The sequence below is a fragment of the Ischnura elegans genome, chromosome 9 (genome assembly GCF_921293095.1).
Source record: "Ischnura elegans chromosome 9, ioIscEleg1.1, whole genome shotgun sequence".
Taxonomy (NCBI): domain Eukaryota; kingdom Metazoa; phylum Arthropoda; class Insecta; order Odonata; family Coenagrionidae; genus Ischnura; species Ischnura elegans.
In genome coordinates, this window is record NC_060254.1 from 107,469,357 (window position 1) to 107,487,548 (window position 18,192).

The window sequence follows — 18,192 nt, forward strand, 5'->3', positions numbered from 1 at the left end:
CCAAATATGACGCTAATTTAAATACATAGAGACACTTCAATGTAGCCTACGTTTCATGAGAAATAAAAGAATAGCAAAAACTAACGTAACTTATTGTAATAACTAGAAATTATAGTCGTGAAAATCATAGCAAGGAATTAAAAAAACATTTCTCAAACGACGTACTTAAATATTACGTTCTCTATATTAATCCGAGTTTTCTAGAACCAAATGAAATATACGAGTTTACAGACGCTTGTTTAGTTGAGATTCTTCACTCTATTCATAAGAAAAGCATAGGAGTTACCTCCACGAAGATTGTATCTCCCGCGTTCACCGGAGAAACCAAATTAATCAATTGGATAACTTTTTGTCACAAGTGAAAAATACTATGAATTCCCTTGAATTTTCTGCCAATCATTAATGTTTTGGAAAGCCTTCTAAGCTCATTAGCAGAGGCTAATACAATATTTATTCCTGACTTTTTAGTTCTTCAAGAAATCCCAATTGGAATTCATAATTAAATTCTACCTTAAAAGTAACTCTCTCACAACATCAAAATTTATTTGGATATTTGAGAAATTAGGGAGAGTGAGTTACAGCCAATGATTATGGTGGAAGGATTTTGGAAATTTTTGCCATAATGGCACAATTCACGTCTCTTACTGTTGAGCAGAAAAACAATCCACACTCGAGTCTATCGCACAATCGAGCTTAACAACAACGGTGTGAATGACTTTGCGTGAACAAAAGTTAAAAAAAGACGTTAGAGAAAATCTGATATAATTTAGGCTTGCTTTGTCGTTTAAAAGCTTGTCTTGTGCAGCAATTTTCGAATTCTCGAATTTTTAGTATCGATCGGACGTAGAAATGAGATGGCATTGAAATTTCCAATTTTAAGGCATATTTCATCAAAATAAGTCTCTTTTAAAACACAATTTTCTGAATGAAACGCCATTGCTTTCGGAATTAACGTCTAGCGTCTTCATTGTTTCGGTCAACCGCGTCGTATCAGGTTCTTCAGGTTAGTGAACACTTAACCGAAGAGGAAAATCCGACGGAGTAAACCCCGACAGCTACGGTGCTTCGCTTATATCATTCTACGGGAAACTAAAAAAGGATGTTTTTATGTTTAAAATCTTAATTATTGGGACCAATTATAATACATGTTCGCTCTGAGTATGTCAAATCCTTGAAGCGTATCGCATTTCAAAATGTCTCCACATGTGAATTCGACAAATATTTTTTTTTGTAGCGAAATGTAGTAGACTCGCATTGGTAAATGTGGTTTAACAAAGAAAACCACGCGTAATTTATATTGTTCAACGACATTATTAGGCAAAATAAATGACCCATTATAGTTTGACTATGATTTTTGGGATTTTAAGCGTAAACATTAGTTGCGCCAGTGATGCCGGCAGTCCGCGCGTATCGTCATCGACCGAAGCTCCCTCACATTCACTGCTAACTAGTTAATTACACTGGAGTCTCGCTTTGCGGTATTAGTTCGTTCCAGAGGGCTGACTGAACAGTGAATTCTATCGCTTGTTGAATCGGAATTATTTCCGGACGTGATAATATTTATTCCGCTAAGAAAAACAAGGCGTGCCACACTCAGTGATTAACCCGAAGGTTAGTTTGGATAGGTCAGGGTAGAGCTCACCCCAGACTTATCCACTGACGTGTGTAAGGTGGGTAACCTTCCCCCTGATTCACTACGAGGATTCTGTTTGGGGCTGTCCACTCAGTGTTTGAACCGGACGAGTGGCAGCCGAGTGACTTTTCTATCCACTAGGCTACCGCGCTCCCGGAAAATAAGGCTTTAAATTACATATAAGGGTATTGATGACATAAGGCACGAGCGGAGACAGAAGCGTCTAAATTTAAAATTATTAAAAGCGCGCGTGAATTCAGTTAAGATCGTTGGCGGAACGCATCGCAAATCGAGTGTAAACTGCACTGTTCTCATCATGGTAGAGGTACAATAGGGTGGTTTCCTATTATTTTTTATTGCTTAAATCGAAAGATTATTACTCCTGGAGTACGCATTTCACGCTCTTAGATTTTCGAATGACGATATCTATTTTTCGCGATTAAACGAAAAGTGAAAAATTTCAAGCGCGCGACAACACGACGGCGAAGTAGGAATAATGGGAGAAAGTCCGTGTGACGTATTTCTGGTTCCCGCTGCCGCCCTGAGAGGTGACCTTGAGGCGAGGCTTGAGCGCTGATACAATACTAGCAGGTAGCTGAATACCCTGTTAGCAGATAGTGCTTGGCTTAAATAAGGATTATTACTACTTTATCAAACGAAGAAAACTTTCCGACCTTAGACAATTTTAATAAGTGATTATTAAGAGTTGATTCCCTGAGCTCTGTGACTCATTCATGCATTGGTAATCTCAGACGATGTAAAACTCCTATCTACTCGTATAGAAACTAGGTCCCTGTGACGTCAAGTGGAGTAGAATCGCATGGGCGCCAATCTGGCCTTTTTCAAATTCGGTTAAAATTGACCATTGTCATTCGTCTAAACTTGGATTTATAAAATCTAATAATTTGTATATTATGAAACGGTGGGTAACGAATAGCAATCAATGCATTTCGTTTTCTTTGATGAAGGAAACTACCCTATTTTAATGATGCAAGTTAAGAAAAAGTTGTCAGATTTATTTTGAGAGAATAAGTAAATGAAAAGGCTAGCATTACTACTGGCTTTTTAAGATCATTATTGTACCTGGACTCAGGAAATAAAGTCGTGTACGTGGGATCTTTTAAAATACTCCAGAGCGAAATTCCGAGCCACTGAAAAATGGTAAGAACAATTAGTGTCCCACACCCGAGCCAAATACTGAACGGTTCATTTTCTTTTCTTAGAGCTTTTGCTCGGCAATATTTTGTTCCACCATCTTTACGAGATTTTCGCTCTCATTCAAAATTGGAAATAAAGAAATAAAAACATCGATGTAACCAAGTTACGAAATCCGGGTCGTGCCCATTATTAAACAACAGTGAAACTTACATAGTTTTCATTTCTTTATTTCCAATATGAAGAGGTTTCACAAAGTAAAGCCAGAAGTTATCAGTTATACGTTCTTATTCAGTTTAGTTACGTTTAACACCCTTACCTTAACAAATAACAACTTCATGCTTTACTTAGTCATACCTTTTTACTCTAAAAAAAATGAATTCATCCCGCTTATTAAGGCTCATGTTTCAGGTCTAAAGGCCGTTTTACACGGGGCACGGAATTGCGCAGGTTAGAGCTACATTAATTTCTAAAGTGGCATGGAATTGCGTGAATGCCTGAACGAAATTAGAACAGGGGCTATTTTGCCGTCTCACGTCCACGCATTCTCGCATTTGTTCTAGCAATTCACCGCTTTACACGACGCAATTTTGATTGCGCCTTCGCACGTACGCCAGATTGCGGAATTCCGTGTACCGTGTAAAACGGCCTTAACGCACCCACCCGGAGTAATGTAACACCCACTTTCACTGCCATCTTCCAATAAAATAGAGTGGATAATAGCTTCAATTGGAAAAGAGACTCACCTTGTGATGGCGGCGGCAGGGGTCGGTGGTTCGGGTCCCTTTGTCGGGGGCAGTGCAGTGGTCGGCACGGCCCCCAAGACCCCCACTCACCCATCTCACAGTCTCTCGGGCAAGCCACCTCACACCTGTCGGGATTTAATTAATGGTATGAGAAAAAAAAGGCACTGAGAAATAATCATCTGGCTTTAAATTGATTAGAAACTACATAATAGAGGAGGCTACATAATACGTAGCGGAGACTATATGACAGAGGACACTACGTAATAGAAGAGACAGCATTCCGTCCCGCTGAATCTTGATTTATGCTATTGCCTCTAAGAACACATTTTAAACGGTTTCTATAAATAAATACATTCGTGATCGATTTGAACGGAAGCGTCCCGATCAAGACAGATTTCCTCGATTATTTACGAAAACAGGTACACTGCTTTAAACATGTTATTACCATTGAAACAGGTGATCCCAATTGCAACACTGGCAACCCAAGTCACTTTGTTTATATTTTCACTTCAATCATTAATGGCGGGGTTTGTAGATCGCTGTTGCGCATGCGCCACGCGACTCCTGACGCTAATGATTCACTGTATTCTTCCCGGCACCGCATGAAAACGTTTCGATGCTGGGATCAGCATTTTGCTATATCCATGCAACCACTGTTTACATGATCGGAGGAGATTAGAGGAAAATTATGATTGCAAGATGGCTGGGCGCGCATTGGCCAAAAGCCGCGGCAACGGTTGCGTTTCATTTACTCTGCACGTAAAATCGTAACATTAAAAAAATGTAGTTAATGTATGAAATTTTGTCATTGCTTTTGCTAGTAACAGTCACCTATCGGAACGCGTAGTTCGAAAAGCCGTAGTCGCGGCGATTGTGTCGCCACCAGCAGAACTTCATCAAGTTACGATAATGGGCGCTGTCGTCGCAGCCCAAATGGCAAGGGAGGAAATTACGGCTGATATTTTTTTTCTAGCCCTCATTAAATGCTGCGATATGCAAGTAAAATTCCTCATTACAGTACTAGGTAAATAATTTTAAACTGTTTCATCAAACTCATCCAATTGTGGTGCTCAGACCTCGTGTGACTCTTCGATATGGTTCCGAAAATTAACGGTAACAATACTTGTTCCTGTAACTAGATACTTATTAACATTGTAACTGATAATCGTGACTGTTTACAAATTTTTGACAGTAACTGTAACTGAAGAACACTATAATAATCCTGTACTTGACGCATTTCTCGCCGTAGCATAATGGGAAATGGAAATAGCTAAGAAAATACCATTTAATAGCGAAGCACCGGTCAGCGCTTTTGTCAATGCTTTTGCTATGTTTCGCTAATGTAATCCGCAATGAAAAGGGGTGGGGGCAAGATTTCATTTTATAAAAACGTAGCGGAGAAATAGTACTTTATGAGTTCATTCACGTATTTGCTTCCTTACACTTAGTTTTTTACGGTTTTGCTAACTTCAGGCGAAAATTGGAAAAATTACAGGGCTCATTTAACAATTAGATAGCCACCAGGAAAATAAGGTTAGGCAAATAAATTTATCGATGATTTCCTTCAATTTGAGTCATTTTTCAAAAAATATTTCTAAAGTAATCATTGCTGCTTTCGAATGGCCTTAACAGCAGCTGGAATATGCATGGTGGCTTGAAAAATACGGAAAATAATGATTTGACCAGTTTCTGATGCATACTTTCGCGGTGTTCAGGTTCGCAATAGGGCAGATTTCCGAGTCGTCATTTTGATAACGACGTATATATCGCACAAATATCGGACACATTAGAAGCACTCCTCACTTCAGCCTGGCCTGAGGATGCCTACAGCTCAGTAGGTGAAACGTCGCCATCAAAATGACAACGCGGACGGAAACCCGGCAATATGCCCTACTGAAAATGATTTGACCATTTTTAATCAACTTTATTTACTTTAACGGTCTCTCATGTCCATAAAAATGCCTTGGACCCAGTATAAATGGGAAACAGTAGTTTTAACAGAGAAACTGTAGTTTGAAATAATAAATAGTAGCAGGCGTAATTTGGTGAGAATCCATAATCGCAGGAATAGAAGGATCAACAAGATTCAACACTTTCCCGGAGAAAAACATGTAAAAACTCACGGCTACTAAAAAATGGGAATGGGTAGCGAGTCGGTACCCGAAACGTCGGCACTCTCATATAATGTTACCCGCGCGGTATCCCGAGAAGAGTTTTTACAAGGATCAAAAACTTTGATATTTCCACATAGTAATTTATTGACATCGATAATGGTTTCGTTACAGAGTATCATTATCAAGGTGGTATCAAGGTGGTCATACCACCTTAATAATGTTACTCTGTAACGATACCATGGTCGGTGTCAATAAATTAATATGTGGAAATAGCAAAGTTGTTGATCCTTCTATTCCTGTAGTTTGAAAGTCGAAATTTTGAATTTTGGCAAGCTTTTTTTCCATTCCAACCCTCTGCGCTGCGCGAGCCACAGTCGACGAAACATGGAATTAATTGTTCGAGGAGAAATAGGAAAGCCGTATTTCGTAAGAATGAGGAGTGTATCGATTTGCTCACCTTTGCACGGTGGGCAGTGGTTCGAGGGATGAGCAGAGGTCTTCGGTGACGGGTTTGTCTCCGTCGCGGGAGACGCACGTGAGGTTCCTCAGCTGGATGCCACCGCCGCACCCGACCTCGGCCAGGCCCACTCCCCCGCCCTCCGTGTTCACCACGCACGAGCTCCACTTGGACGGCAGCCAACGGTACCTGCGAACCAAAACAAAAACCCATTCAAATTCACCCGATGAAGCTGTGAAGAGCAGTGGCGCAGCGAGGGGGGTTTTTGGGGGATAAAACCCCCCCAGAGCAGAGAAATTTTAAATTTTAATGTATTTTACTAAATTGAATTAATAATACTCATAGAAAAGTGAAAAGATTAATAAAATATCCCTGATAAAGCCGTAAAACTCACTATTTTGAACCATTTTTCTTAAATATTTCCCACCTCCACACCTCCCGCTTACCCGGGCGGGTATGCCACACCCCCAGACTCCCCGGTATCAAGTTTTGCCTATAAAACCCCCCCTAGACTTAATTCCTAGCTGCACCCCTGGTGAAGAGGACTTCGATCCGATGACATCCCTAAATTACGTTTATGGCGTTGAGCAGCAGACATCGTTAGGACTCGAATAGTCGATTCTCCGTCAAATCCTCGCTTAACCCTCTGCACCATATTCAGCTTATTAAAAACACTTGTCTGTTTCCACACTCTTTTATTTTCACCGACCGTGTTTTCGGCAACTTGTGCCATTATCAAGGTGTTGACAAGTTGCCGAAACTATGGTAGGTGTAAATAAAAGTGTGTGGAAACAGACAAGTGTTTTTAATAAGCTGAATATCAAAGATTTCCACCGTATCACGCCGGACACTGTATCTTTTACTCTGCTCCATATTCTGCGCACATACAGCATTAGTTAGGACTGAATACTGCAACTGAAGACAAGGGCGAGACCAGTTTACCTACCACTGTTTTGCCTAATCCGTATGACTGTAATTTGCACAAAAGTTTATTGTGAGGTAGTGTGTCGAAAGCTTTCTTTAAATCTAGGAATAATGCACCAACTTATCCTTTCGATTCCCCGGATTTGAGAACCTCGTGAAGAAAGAGCGCGAGCTGAGTTTCGCATTATCTACTTTTTCGGAATCCGTGCTGACTGCCATGAAGGAAGTTACGACTGTCCAAGAAAGTCATGATATTGCTAACGACAATATGCTCAAGTATCTTGCCTATAATCGATTTTAAAGAAATTTCCTTGGTCATGTCTGTTTCCCTTTTTGAATATCGGTGTAACGCTTGCAATTTTGCAGTCTAGTGGTAACTTTCTTTCAGATAGTAACTTCTTGAATATTATCTCTAAGTAAGGTGCGATGTGTAGAGCTAACCTCTTGAGGACACGCACGGGTATTCCCTCCGGACTCGGAGATTTGCTATTATTTATCGATTGAGTTGTTTAGTTATCCCATCGCGTTGTATAGAGATTTTTTCCATCGGTTCCTCAGCACATGGGATGGCTAAATTAAATTCAGTATCGTCAGTAGTGTATACACTTTCGAAGTGGGAATTTAACGTGTTCACTTTGGCAATATTTTCGGTGACAAGTTTGCCATCTTTGTCAAGACTTGAAAACAATGGTCGGGCCCCTCGGAATCTCTCATTAATAGCGTGCTAATGCCGACGCCGGGTTTCTCTCCACCCGTCCCTTCCTTCCCTCGTGGTAATCTCAGCGGTTTCCTTCAAATGGGAAAGGAGTGATCTCATGGCCAGCAAAGCTCTTGGCGAAGACTCGGAATTCCGGCCCACAGAGGAAAATTCAACTCAACCACCTCGGAGCACCTTGGCACCTCAATCGTCCTATTATCTCCAACTCCACCTAGAAAGGAACAGCGCACTTCTATCCTCCACGGACCACTGCAGCGAATAGCTGGGAGCATTAGAATTCATTGAAGGTATTAACACTAGAATGCCCTGGGCTGGGTCAATTTGACAATCCAAAAGAGAATATTTATGTTGATTATTGTGAAAGGAAGAAAAATTTTAGACTCATATTTCATGACTTTTAATTATTTCGTTTGGTTCTCCTCTGTGCAAAATTTAGGTCTGACATTATTATTTTTTCTCATCACCTATACCTGCCATGCCCGGATGGCTCATTTTGACCCAGACTATCAAATCTATTTGAAGCCATTCTACTTTTCCTTTGTATTCAATATAACGGTGAGTTTTACACTGATTTTTTGTCAAAACTTTATTGTAATTTTTTTTAACCTGACACCATTGAAATTCATTGTATCTCCCAAACCCATCAGAGGAAAAGCGATAGGTATTCACAAATTTGTGGAAGCTAGTTTCCCATAACACCATAGAAATTGCTGAACAACTGCGTTTTTAATATTTTTCGTCTAATTAAATTTTCTACTACCCTCCCAAATGCTTTACAAACAGTATTAATAAATAAAATGGGAAAGAATCAAGTATTATGAGTTAAATATGCAACAATGGTGATATTGGGTCAAATGGACGCGCTAGAGGCATAATAGGGTGTAGGGATTGGTCGGACATGCTAGTGTTAACAAAACTTTGAACATGGCAAGGACACTCGTAAACATTACCCCACTGGTGCTACTCATCCACTCTTCTGACGAGCCGGGCTTCATACATATGTATATTATATAGATTATAATATTTGACGACTCTTCCCGTCCCAAGATCGCATACCGCACGACGCCTCAAGTTTTTGCGGGGGCTAAAAAAAAAAGACCACCGACATGCAGTCAATATTTTCTTTAGTTAATAGCTAGATTTTCAAGGAGCGTAGTTCTTACTTTTCGGAGCACAACTGCAGAGATTCCCTTTCGGTGATCCTTCGAATTTCGACCAAGTGTGGGCAAGGCAGGCCTTCTCCATGCTGCATCTGCACCAGCTCCCGCTTGCGCAAATGGATTTCCGGTTTGGCCTGAAAATATTTGGAAAAATTTATTCAGTATTGTTTGCAGACTCAAGATAGAGGACTAGATATGCCATGATGAATACAAATACAATTACGGGTCCCCAGGTTTCAAGTCACATTTTGAAAATGAAGAGCCAAAGCCTTAGCATCCGTTATGATACCTAATTTGTTAATTATAAAATGACTTTCCTCTATTATTCTTTGTAAAGACTGTTTGCAGGTAAATTACTCATTCGAGTTCATCAACACTTGCTTGAATGTTTGCAAACGTAATGGGACAAGACTTGTGTGGATGTATCAACTAAATTTTAACAGGTGAATATAATAGAAAAATTTGAATAGTTACTCCCTAAATTTTCGCGCTTATTTATTTAAAAAAATGATTTACTGTACATGTTGAGTAACCGCACATTCAAAGCTATTTTTTATAAATAAAGCCCCATTGTTAAATAACTAAAATTATTGCTTTTGACAAAAAATATTATTCCTAAAATAAATTTTCCATTGCGCAAGTAGGATGTATATTATAATAAAAAATTATCCAATCAACAGCTCACAAGGAAGGACAAGAGTACCTTTTCAGTGGGTCCAACGTAGCATCCCTCGCGGACTCGTTCCCATGGCGACCATTGGCTGACGACACAGTCCTGGGGGACAACGCATGGCCTCACATCCGGAGGCAGCGATGGGTTTCCGTGGGTAGACATTTTGTGGATTGAATTCTGTGATATTCGGGCCTGCTTACGTCCGATGCATAACCTATTTAGTGAAAGAAAGAGGCTACAATCAATGCTTAGTCACGTAAATAGAGAAATATATAAATGAACACATTGCATTAAAGAAAATATTATTATTATAAACGATTTAAAATTTTCCTGGCGAATACTTCTGACGAATATTTCTAGTGTGAAAATGGACTTCCTTAAAGTAACACAGCCTTAAGGATGGGAGACAAGTCGTCTTCCGAAACGTCGGGTCGAATAAAAGCATTAACCTGGCTGTAAACTCGAGAAATATTCGTCAGATATTATTATTATAGATCGCCAATGACCTTTGCGCTAACTTTACAAAGAGTCGAGTCGAGTCGTTACGTAAGAGAGTCGAGTCAGTTGTTAAGAGGATTTCTACTGAAATTCGTCGTAATGAGAGAATTTCTTTTCTGAAATTGAGAAGAAATTAGCGGAAATCTCGTCAAGATGGCATTTCGTCACTCACCCGACTTGCACGATGGCACCGTGCGAGTCCCTGCAGGAGACCTCCCTCGTCTGGAAGCCCACTTGCGGCTCCACGGTCAGGCTCACTTCGTCGCCGTCGTCCTCCACGGAGGAGCGGGGACTCTGGTCCGCGGAGACGAGGGACGCGGCCGCCTCGCAGCGGCGCCACTGGCCCACGCGAAGGCGGTACTCGCCGGGGGACGGAGCCTCGTCCGCCAGCGCCGTCTCCTCCGCAACCACCGCGTCCTCTAGCGGCGGCGGAGAAGAGCTCGGTGAAGGAGCCACAGACGTGGAAGGAGGAGGTGGTGGGGGCGTGCTTTGGGGGCAGTCCAGGCCGATGGACGGACACGGCCTCGTCTCAACCAGCTGCAAACCAAAGGAAACACAGTCACTGATAGAGGAAAACGGACCTATGGACAAACAGATAACTGCGCCAACCTCCAAATAATAATGACCATGGAGGTTATTTATTGGTTATACAATAATATTATATAACCAATAATATAATAATATTATTAACCAGGTTTATTGATTAAATATTTGGTTCAATAACCAGGTTCATTGATTTAACCATGGAGGGAGCTGATGCTGCTTGGCATTAGGCCCTTGTGGTTCATCTAGGGTAGAACCCATTTTCACAAAATCTAGGAATGGCAACCTATTCATGTCTGCGGACGTCACGGCAAATTTGCAAAACTACGATGGATAAATACCTGTAGTTCAAAAAGATATTTTTATACGTGGGCGCAAGAATATGCATCATTACTGTTCGATGGGTCATTTCTATTGAGGAATTACTTCATTTAAACTTAAGCGATTGTATTGAAATTTACAGGGAGTGTAGAGTAAATAATTAGCAACATTTTCCCTTATCTTAAACATAAAATTTTTACCTCACTATTTTCTGGGGGATACATTTTTCATGCTACTGGTACACGGAAAAAAAAGATTTGATTAAAACTATGAAACTGGTGTGATAGGTAGTATTTTTATTAAATATACTTAAACTTTGATGTAAATTACTAACAATAAGCACTTGATTTATTTTACCAAACGCTCTTGATATATTTCATCAGAAATTTTGATATCCCATAATTTGATCAATTGTACGAAAGAGCTTGGTAAAAATAACTGAATTAATTCAATACGATTCGACGAGTTTTTGGTAACTTTCATCGAAGTTATGATTAATTTTACGAAGGTGCTAGCTTGTTTGGTAAAAATTATCAAGCTCTACATTGTTATGCAAATTTGGTTTGATAGAATTTACTAAGTGTTTCGTAATCCATCGCACGGTCTGTCGTTCCTCTTTTGTTTACACCAATACACATTTGCCATTGAAAGATTCTTAAAAAGGCCTTACATAAAAGATAGGTTGGTATAAATGATTTTGCTTTCATAATTTGCGATGGCGATAACGTTTTAATTTTGTTTACGATCATTTACGTGCATTCTATAGAGGAAAATATTGACAAGGGTTAATTCTGCATAACTTGAATATATCTAATGCTAGTGCATACCATTTAAATAAAAAATACGTCATTAAAAAAAACAAAAAGACTGGTTAAGCATTGAATTCTCAATCATTGCCTCAGAGCCTCACGCGGATTGCACTAACATGCTTTATTTGATAATGTGAGCAGTAACGTAAGTATCCGTAACGTTTTTGAAAACTCCACGTATCCACTTATCCACGTATCCAATTATCTGGTGTCAACGAAACTCCTTCGCTGGCGGGATTAATTGACGAGCAGTATCGATCACGAAACTTCGGGTAGAAAACTTAAATAAGTCCTGAGAGAGTATCCCCACCCAACAACAACCCAATACCTACAGCTATACATACCCGCAACCAAGATGTAGGATAGCATAATTGATTTAAATGAACTGCCGCTTCATTTTAAATATGAAAAATGCTACAGGTAGGATTAAGTTGTTTTAATATCTTTGAAAAGAACCTTCAATCTCCTGCACCCTGGGTTCACAACGGTGATGACCGTAATGACTAATAGAAAAAAATCACAATTCCATTAAATTACGTCTTGAGGTGAACTTTAATTAATTTTTGTTATAAAGACAGCAACGAATTGAATTAAAATTGTCATACACTAAGTATAGCATTGCATTCTTATCAAAAATACCTAATTTAACAGAAACATGATATAGAAGGAAGAATAATTGCGCGTATCGATGAGACATGTTATGATCGCAGACTGAAACGGTCCAAATATTACCCATATTTGGGCGAGTTGAGTTGAGCTGTGAGCCGCACAATAGCGACCGTTTTATCGTGGGAATGGTCGTTGGTTCACTCACCGAGGGGCAGGGTTTCCCTCCGTTTCTCGGAGAGAGTACGACTCGCCGAACCCTGCTCTCCACGTTGACCACGTCCGGCTCTGCCGTCGCCCCCGGCGGAGACTTGCAAGGCGCTATGCACCCACTCCAACCGCCCCAATCGCTCACCTGAAATGGCGACACGGCATTCTCAACACAAGGAACATTTTGACATACTTCTAAATGTGATAGAGAAGATATAAAAGAGTATTAACAACAAGGATGATCAGGCGTTGATTAGCCAGTCAGCGAGGGGGCTTCAGGCTCTAATGGATGCGTTAGACGAGCGTTGCGAGGAGTATGGGATGTGGATTAATCACAAGAAGACTAAGGTTATGCGGTTTTGCAAAGCATCCCGAGCGAGGAATGTGAGACTCAAGATAAAGGTGGGTGGTGAAAAACTTGAGCTGGTTGAGCAGTTCAACTATTTAGGCAGTACGTTAGAGGAAAACGGATACAGTAGTAAGGACATTAGGAAGAGAATTGCATTGGCAAAGGAGGCGTTCATGAACATTAAGGAGCTTCTGAGTGGATCGTTATGTAACAGTTTAAAGAAAAGGTTAGTGAAGAGTTTGATCTGTAGTGTAGCTCTCTACGGTGCGGAAACGTGGACACTGAGGAAAGAAGACGAGAGGAGATCGGAGGCATTCGAAATGTGGGTATGGAGAAGAATGGAGAGGGTGAAATGGACGGAGAGGAAAAGGAACGACGAAGTGCTGGATATGGTGGGTGAGGAGAGGCAGCTTTTGGATGAGATACGGAGGAGACAGAAGGTATGGAAAGAGTGAATACTTAGCGGGGAGGGGTTGTTGAAAATGGTGTTAGAGGGTAGAATGTTAGGGAAACGAGGGAGGGGAAGGAAAAGAATAGGATTTTTAGATAGATTGAAAGGAAATAGGCCTTACAGTGAATTAAAGAAGGCATTGCTGGAAGGAAAGGGAGACTCCCAGATCATTTCTTTAGTACTCCATGGAAACCTACCTTAATTGGTAGAATGCTATAGTAATAGTTAACAAAAAAGATTACTAAAAATTTGTTTCGCCACAAATTCAAGGTATACATTTACTGTATATTCTTCATGTAATGCATCTCGGCTCTGTAACCTAAAGGTTTAAAGATTATGTATTTAGACCTCTACTTCACTAAATTCAATGAATTAAATGCACTAAAATGTAAGCCAGCTGCTTCTTCTTTTATTTAGAAAAATTTTCATATCAAACACTTCCTAATTCACTTAAAATGGCTAATTTAATTAATAAACTGTTAAATATAACTTCATATAGATATATATATATTTTTTTTATCAGGTTTATTTTGTATAATGGGACCGTAGCCAAACTGTAAAGGATTATATAAAGAAATTGCTAATTCTGTTTGTAGAGTTTTCAAATTAGGAACTGCACTTTTTTTCTCCTGTGGTCTATTTTACAACATTTAACAATGGCATGATTTATTTGATTCATTAAACAGGATTTTGCATTGAATACACCTCTGTACAAAGCTCTTTTGACAAATATACTGATTAATGTAATTACCTTGTTTTGGTGACACCAGCTATCCGTTACTAATTATCTCTTGCGAAATAGCAGCCACTAAATTAATTTTAAGTGATATTGAGACCTTATTGTCATGTTAAACCGTGTTATCACGGATGATTGATCAAAATAAGATAAGAGTCAAGTTTAATTCGCTAAGGAAATACGATTCAGGCTCCAAACTTTCAGCCTAAGGAAACTATCACAATGATTTATTGCTTCGTATAATACGTAATAATGGATACATGTATAATTTCATCAAGGTGCATAGAATTTTAAAACAAAAATAAACATATTTTGGCCTTTCCAAGAGAATTAAATCTTGAAACATTGTGTAGATAAGTAACATTCCACTATAAATCAATTTGAAGACTGTAATTTAACCTCTGGATGATAATGCAACATGGATGGAGACTGCTGAATGATTTGGAATTCTCGTTTTCATTTTGGGTATCACATTCAATTCTGCCAATACCTCATGCATTATCATTTAAGTCTAAGCTTAATCCTCAAAATACTACTTGTTAACTGCGTAGTGGTGTTTCCACATGTACGGGCAGTACTTTAATTCTGGTTATGTCACTATTTTTATGACTGAATTGCGGATTAATGCCCAAAGCAGCGCATGAAAACAATTGCCCAACAACTGTGCATTGCGTTCTCCCTCCTGATATTCTAACCCACTCCATTCGAAGCGGTGGATCACATCACGAGCAAATGCGTTTAATTGTTCATTTTTTCCTTTGAATTGAAACGCGAGAGCTTTCTGCCCCAGTTAACAAAAAAATACACAAAAACTACGCATTGCGCTTTAAATGTCCATTTAAATTAAATTCAGCGAGATGACACAATTAACGTGAAAAGGGCGGAACGCTTTTGTAAACGAGAATCTGTCGTACCGCTAGAGAAATACGAGTAAACATAAGAAACAAATGGAAACAATTACTTTAACAATAGATCAAATGAGAGTGTAATTATTTTATTAATTACACTATCATAATTACTTAAATAATTACGCTCTCATTTAATCATTTGTTAAATCTGACGTGAGATATGAAACGCGTATTCGCGGCATAAAATAAATGATTACTTTCTTTCCGACTTAAATCCAGCAATAACTATGTGGCAAGGAAGTAATCATTTTACTGTAAATATCTGTCAAATAAGTAATAGTCAGCCATAATACATCTCTAAATTACCGGCTAGAAAGGCAATTTTTACGCATATAGTGTATTCTTAATAGACAACCTCCTTTACAGACTAAATGGATGAGAAAAATTCAAGGCCTTAAAATTTAAAATTAACAGTCATTTTCTTGAAAAAACATAAAAACCCTTAACTAATGAAAGTCGGACCTCGACGTCATGACAATTTTATCATTAGAGTGTTGAAAAAATTCCGTTGCTTTAGAGACTCAGAATTAGCATAAAGTTTCTCACCACATGACGAGATGGACTTTCAAAAACATTTTCAAGTACAGTGAACTAAGTGCAACCTTAAATGCTAAGGCTTATTTCCCCATTTAACCAATACTTCATTCCAACAAAACTTCATTCCCAAAAATTTAAATACTTCGCAGTCGTGTCATGGTCCCGGAACGCCGTTCCCCCACTGGTATACACACGAGAAATAAATGATAGTCAAATAACGCTTTTATCAATTTTGGTGCCTCCAAATTTCTAATACATAAATTCGAAACGAAAACAAAAGATTTTGCAATAAAATTTAAATTATAACTTGAAATAAAAACAGAGACAGAGTAATATTTCACTTCTAAAAAAGGTTTAGGAAAGTTCGTTCTAGCACTGATAATTTTGCCATGACGTCGGTGATGCTTCGTAAATAACATAAAAATGTCAAATGCAACAAGTAGAGAACGTAGTTAAAAAACCTACGAATTCTGATAAACCGTTTCATTTCTAGATATTAGAGTAAAAATAATTTCTATATGAATTTAATTTTACTCCACTCAGCGACTTCAACATGAATACATATTACGGCTGTGTAAATAACCGATAAACCAAACAGCAAGAAAAAAATTATGACAAAAGAGACTAATTAATGTTGTTTTCCGTTCACGAATGTCCCTCAGAGAAACTTCTCCATTCGGATCGTATGAAAACGCCCCGACAAATAAACGTCACTTTTAATCTCGTTATTTTGGCGTCCTTTGGCAGCAAATGATTTGCTCACTGTAGGAGTTCACCTACCTGAGGTATCTACTCCATTAAACTTGAAAGTGCCATTCAAATAAATGATTAGTCGAAGCTTTCAAGCAGAACTACTTGAAACCAATTCCATCTCTCAGACTCACCTCTTCCAAAATTGGAAAATAGCACGCGATAAAAACATTTAGATTTGACATTCGATCAAGGGTTTCCTTTTATGAATACTTGCCTAGTTATGCAACCTATTTGTGAAATAAATGAAATTCGTCTCCGTTTGGGAACCACCTTCCTGAGCAGCCTCAACATTTTCATTCAAAGATGTCCACTTGAAATAGGTTTTATTGCTTTCATATACGTTTACTTAATCATTTGACTAAAAAAAATTAAAGTTAAATTTTAAATAATCATCTAAAATTCATAATTCAATGTTATTAATCGTCTTTTGTTGTAAATAGGGCCATCCGCATATGGCAATAGGAACAACAAAGACAACTCATGCGGCGGTACGTAGATATTTGATTATTATTAAAGTTATATTTTTCACTTTGATTTTCAATTTTGAAAAATTCAGATTTGTGCTCTGTCTCACTGCGAAACATTTCGAAGACATATCACTGCGGCTCGACCGTCCACAAATCGTCTTTTTGCTTACGTATGACTCGTTTTTAAATAGAGATACCGAATTGAAAAATTCAAAATATACAGATATCACAATAAATAAGTCCGAACCACATAGATCTCTTAAGAATAATCCATAAAAATAAAAGTGTTACATCGATAATGCGTAAAAATCCTTAAATTTTTAAGGTAATAGTATATCAAGTGATTGGAGCCGATTTTAACGCAATTCTTATAAAACTGAAGTTACGTGGCTTTTATCATTCATTAAACAAGTTATATTTATCGTGTGCCTAAGGCTGCATCCTTAAGTAAGTAATCAAGGTTTCGTTCTGTATAAATTATTTTAAGCAAGCGTTTCTTTCAATGCAATTTCCAGAAAATATAGCGTTAATGGCATATTTTTGTTAGCCGTCAATAGATTTGGTAGGGAATATATTTTCATGAAAATAGGACATATTATAGTATAGGCAAGCTCTTTAGAGACTTGAAGGAATTACAACTTACCTGGCAGTCCCTCTTGTTTCTGAGGGCGAGCATCGATGCTGGCGCCGCGGTGCGGCACTGCCTCTCAACGCTGGGACGCCTCGCGACGCCGTAACAGTTCTCGTCGTCCACTCGGCGACGCCGGCCCAACACACACTCCACAGTGCGCACCTGGACGCCCTCGACGGTGGGGGAGTCGTCGGCCTCCTGCCAACGAAACGACAGCATCATCACACACATATCGACGAGACATCTCACACGGCCGCGTTTTAATTGGTGACCTATTAGCCATGTCAAACTTACATCGTCACATAAAATCTTCTCGGAATTTTTACCACTTTAAATCACACGCCTTTTAATGGACGACTAGTCCATCGTCAACAGGGAGAATGAATTTGGAGTTTTGACTGAATTCAATCGAATTGATTCACCTCGGTGACGATGTCGCCGCATTGAACTTGAAAATGGAAAATCCCGAGAAGATTTCGTGAAAATAATTCACCGGGAAAGATTTACATCATATTTTACGCTATCACCTTTAAATTTTTAAGTTATTCCGCTGAGATCTATGCCAACATTTGGTACACTCTCAATCATAAAACACTTACACCTGAGGAAATACTCGAGGTAAATTTGAGATAATAATACAAGTTGACCGAAGTCTACTTTATTAACAACACTGAAAATTTAAAAATCATAAAAAAGTTTAAAATTTTAAAGGAGTCATCTACGTCATCGAAGACGATAGGCCAATCGAAAGTGTTTCGTCTCCTTAAGCGTCCGCTTCACAGGGTTGGTGGGG

General features: G+C 39.0%; 1 protein-coding gene across 1 annotated transcript in view; it reads right to left on the bottom strand.

Annotated features, from left to right (window-relative positions):
- Positions 1 to 18,192, bottom strand: part of LOC124165207 (thrombospondin type-1 domain-containing protein 7A-like) — a 1,035,737-nt gene that overhangs the window by 133,728 nt on the left and 883,817 nt on the right. The window contains exons 9-15 of the mRNA XM_046542486.1: positions 17,412 to 17,597; positions 12,566 to 12,712; positions 10,251 to 10,615; positions 9,611 to 9,794; positions 8,911 to 9,041; positions 6,106 to 6,294; positions 3,535 to 3,659 (exon numbers count right to left, since the gene is read on the bottom strand). Coding sequence (XP_046398442.1) covers positions 3,535 to 3,659; positions 6,106 to 6,294; positions 8,911 to 9,041; positions 9,611 to 9,794; positions 10,251 to 10,615; positions 12,566 to 12,712; positions 17,412 to 17,597 — 1,327 coding nt within the window. The remainder of the gene's footprint in view (positions 1 to 3,534; positions 3,660 to 6,105; positions 6,295 to 8,910; positions 9,042 to 9,610; positions 9,795 to 10,250; positions 10,616 to 12,565; positions 12,713 to 17,411; positions 17,598 to 18,192) is intronic.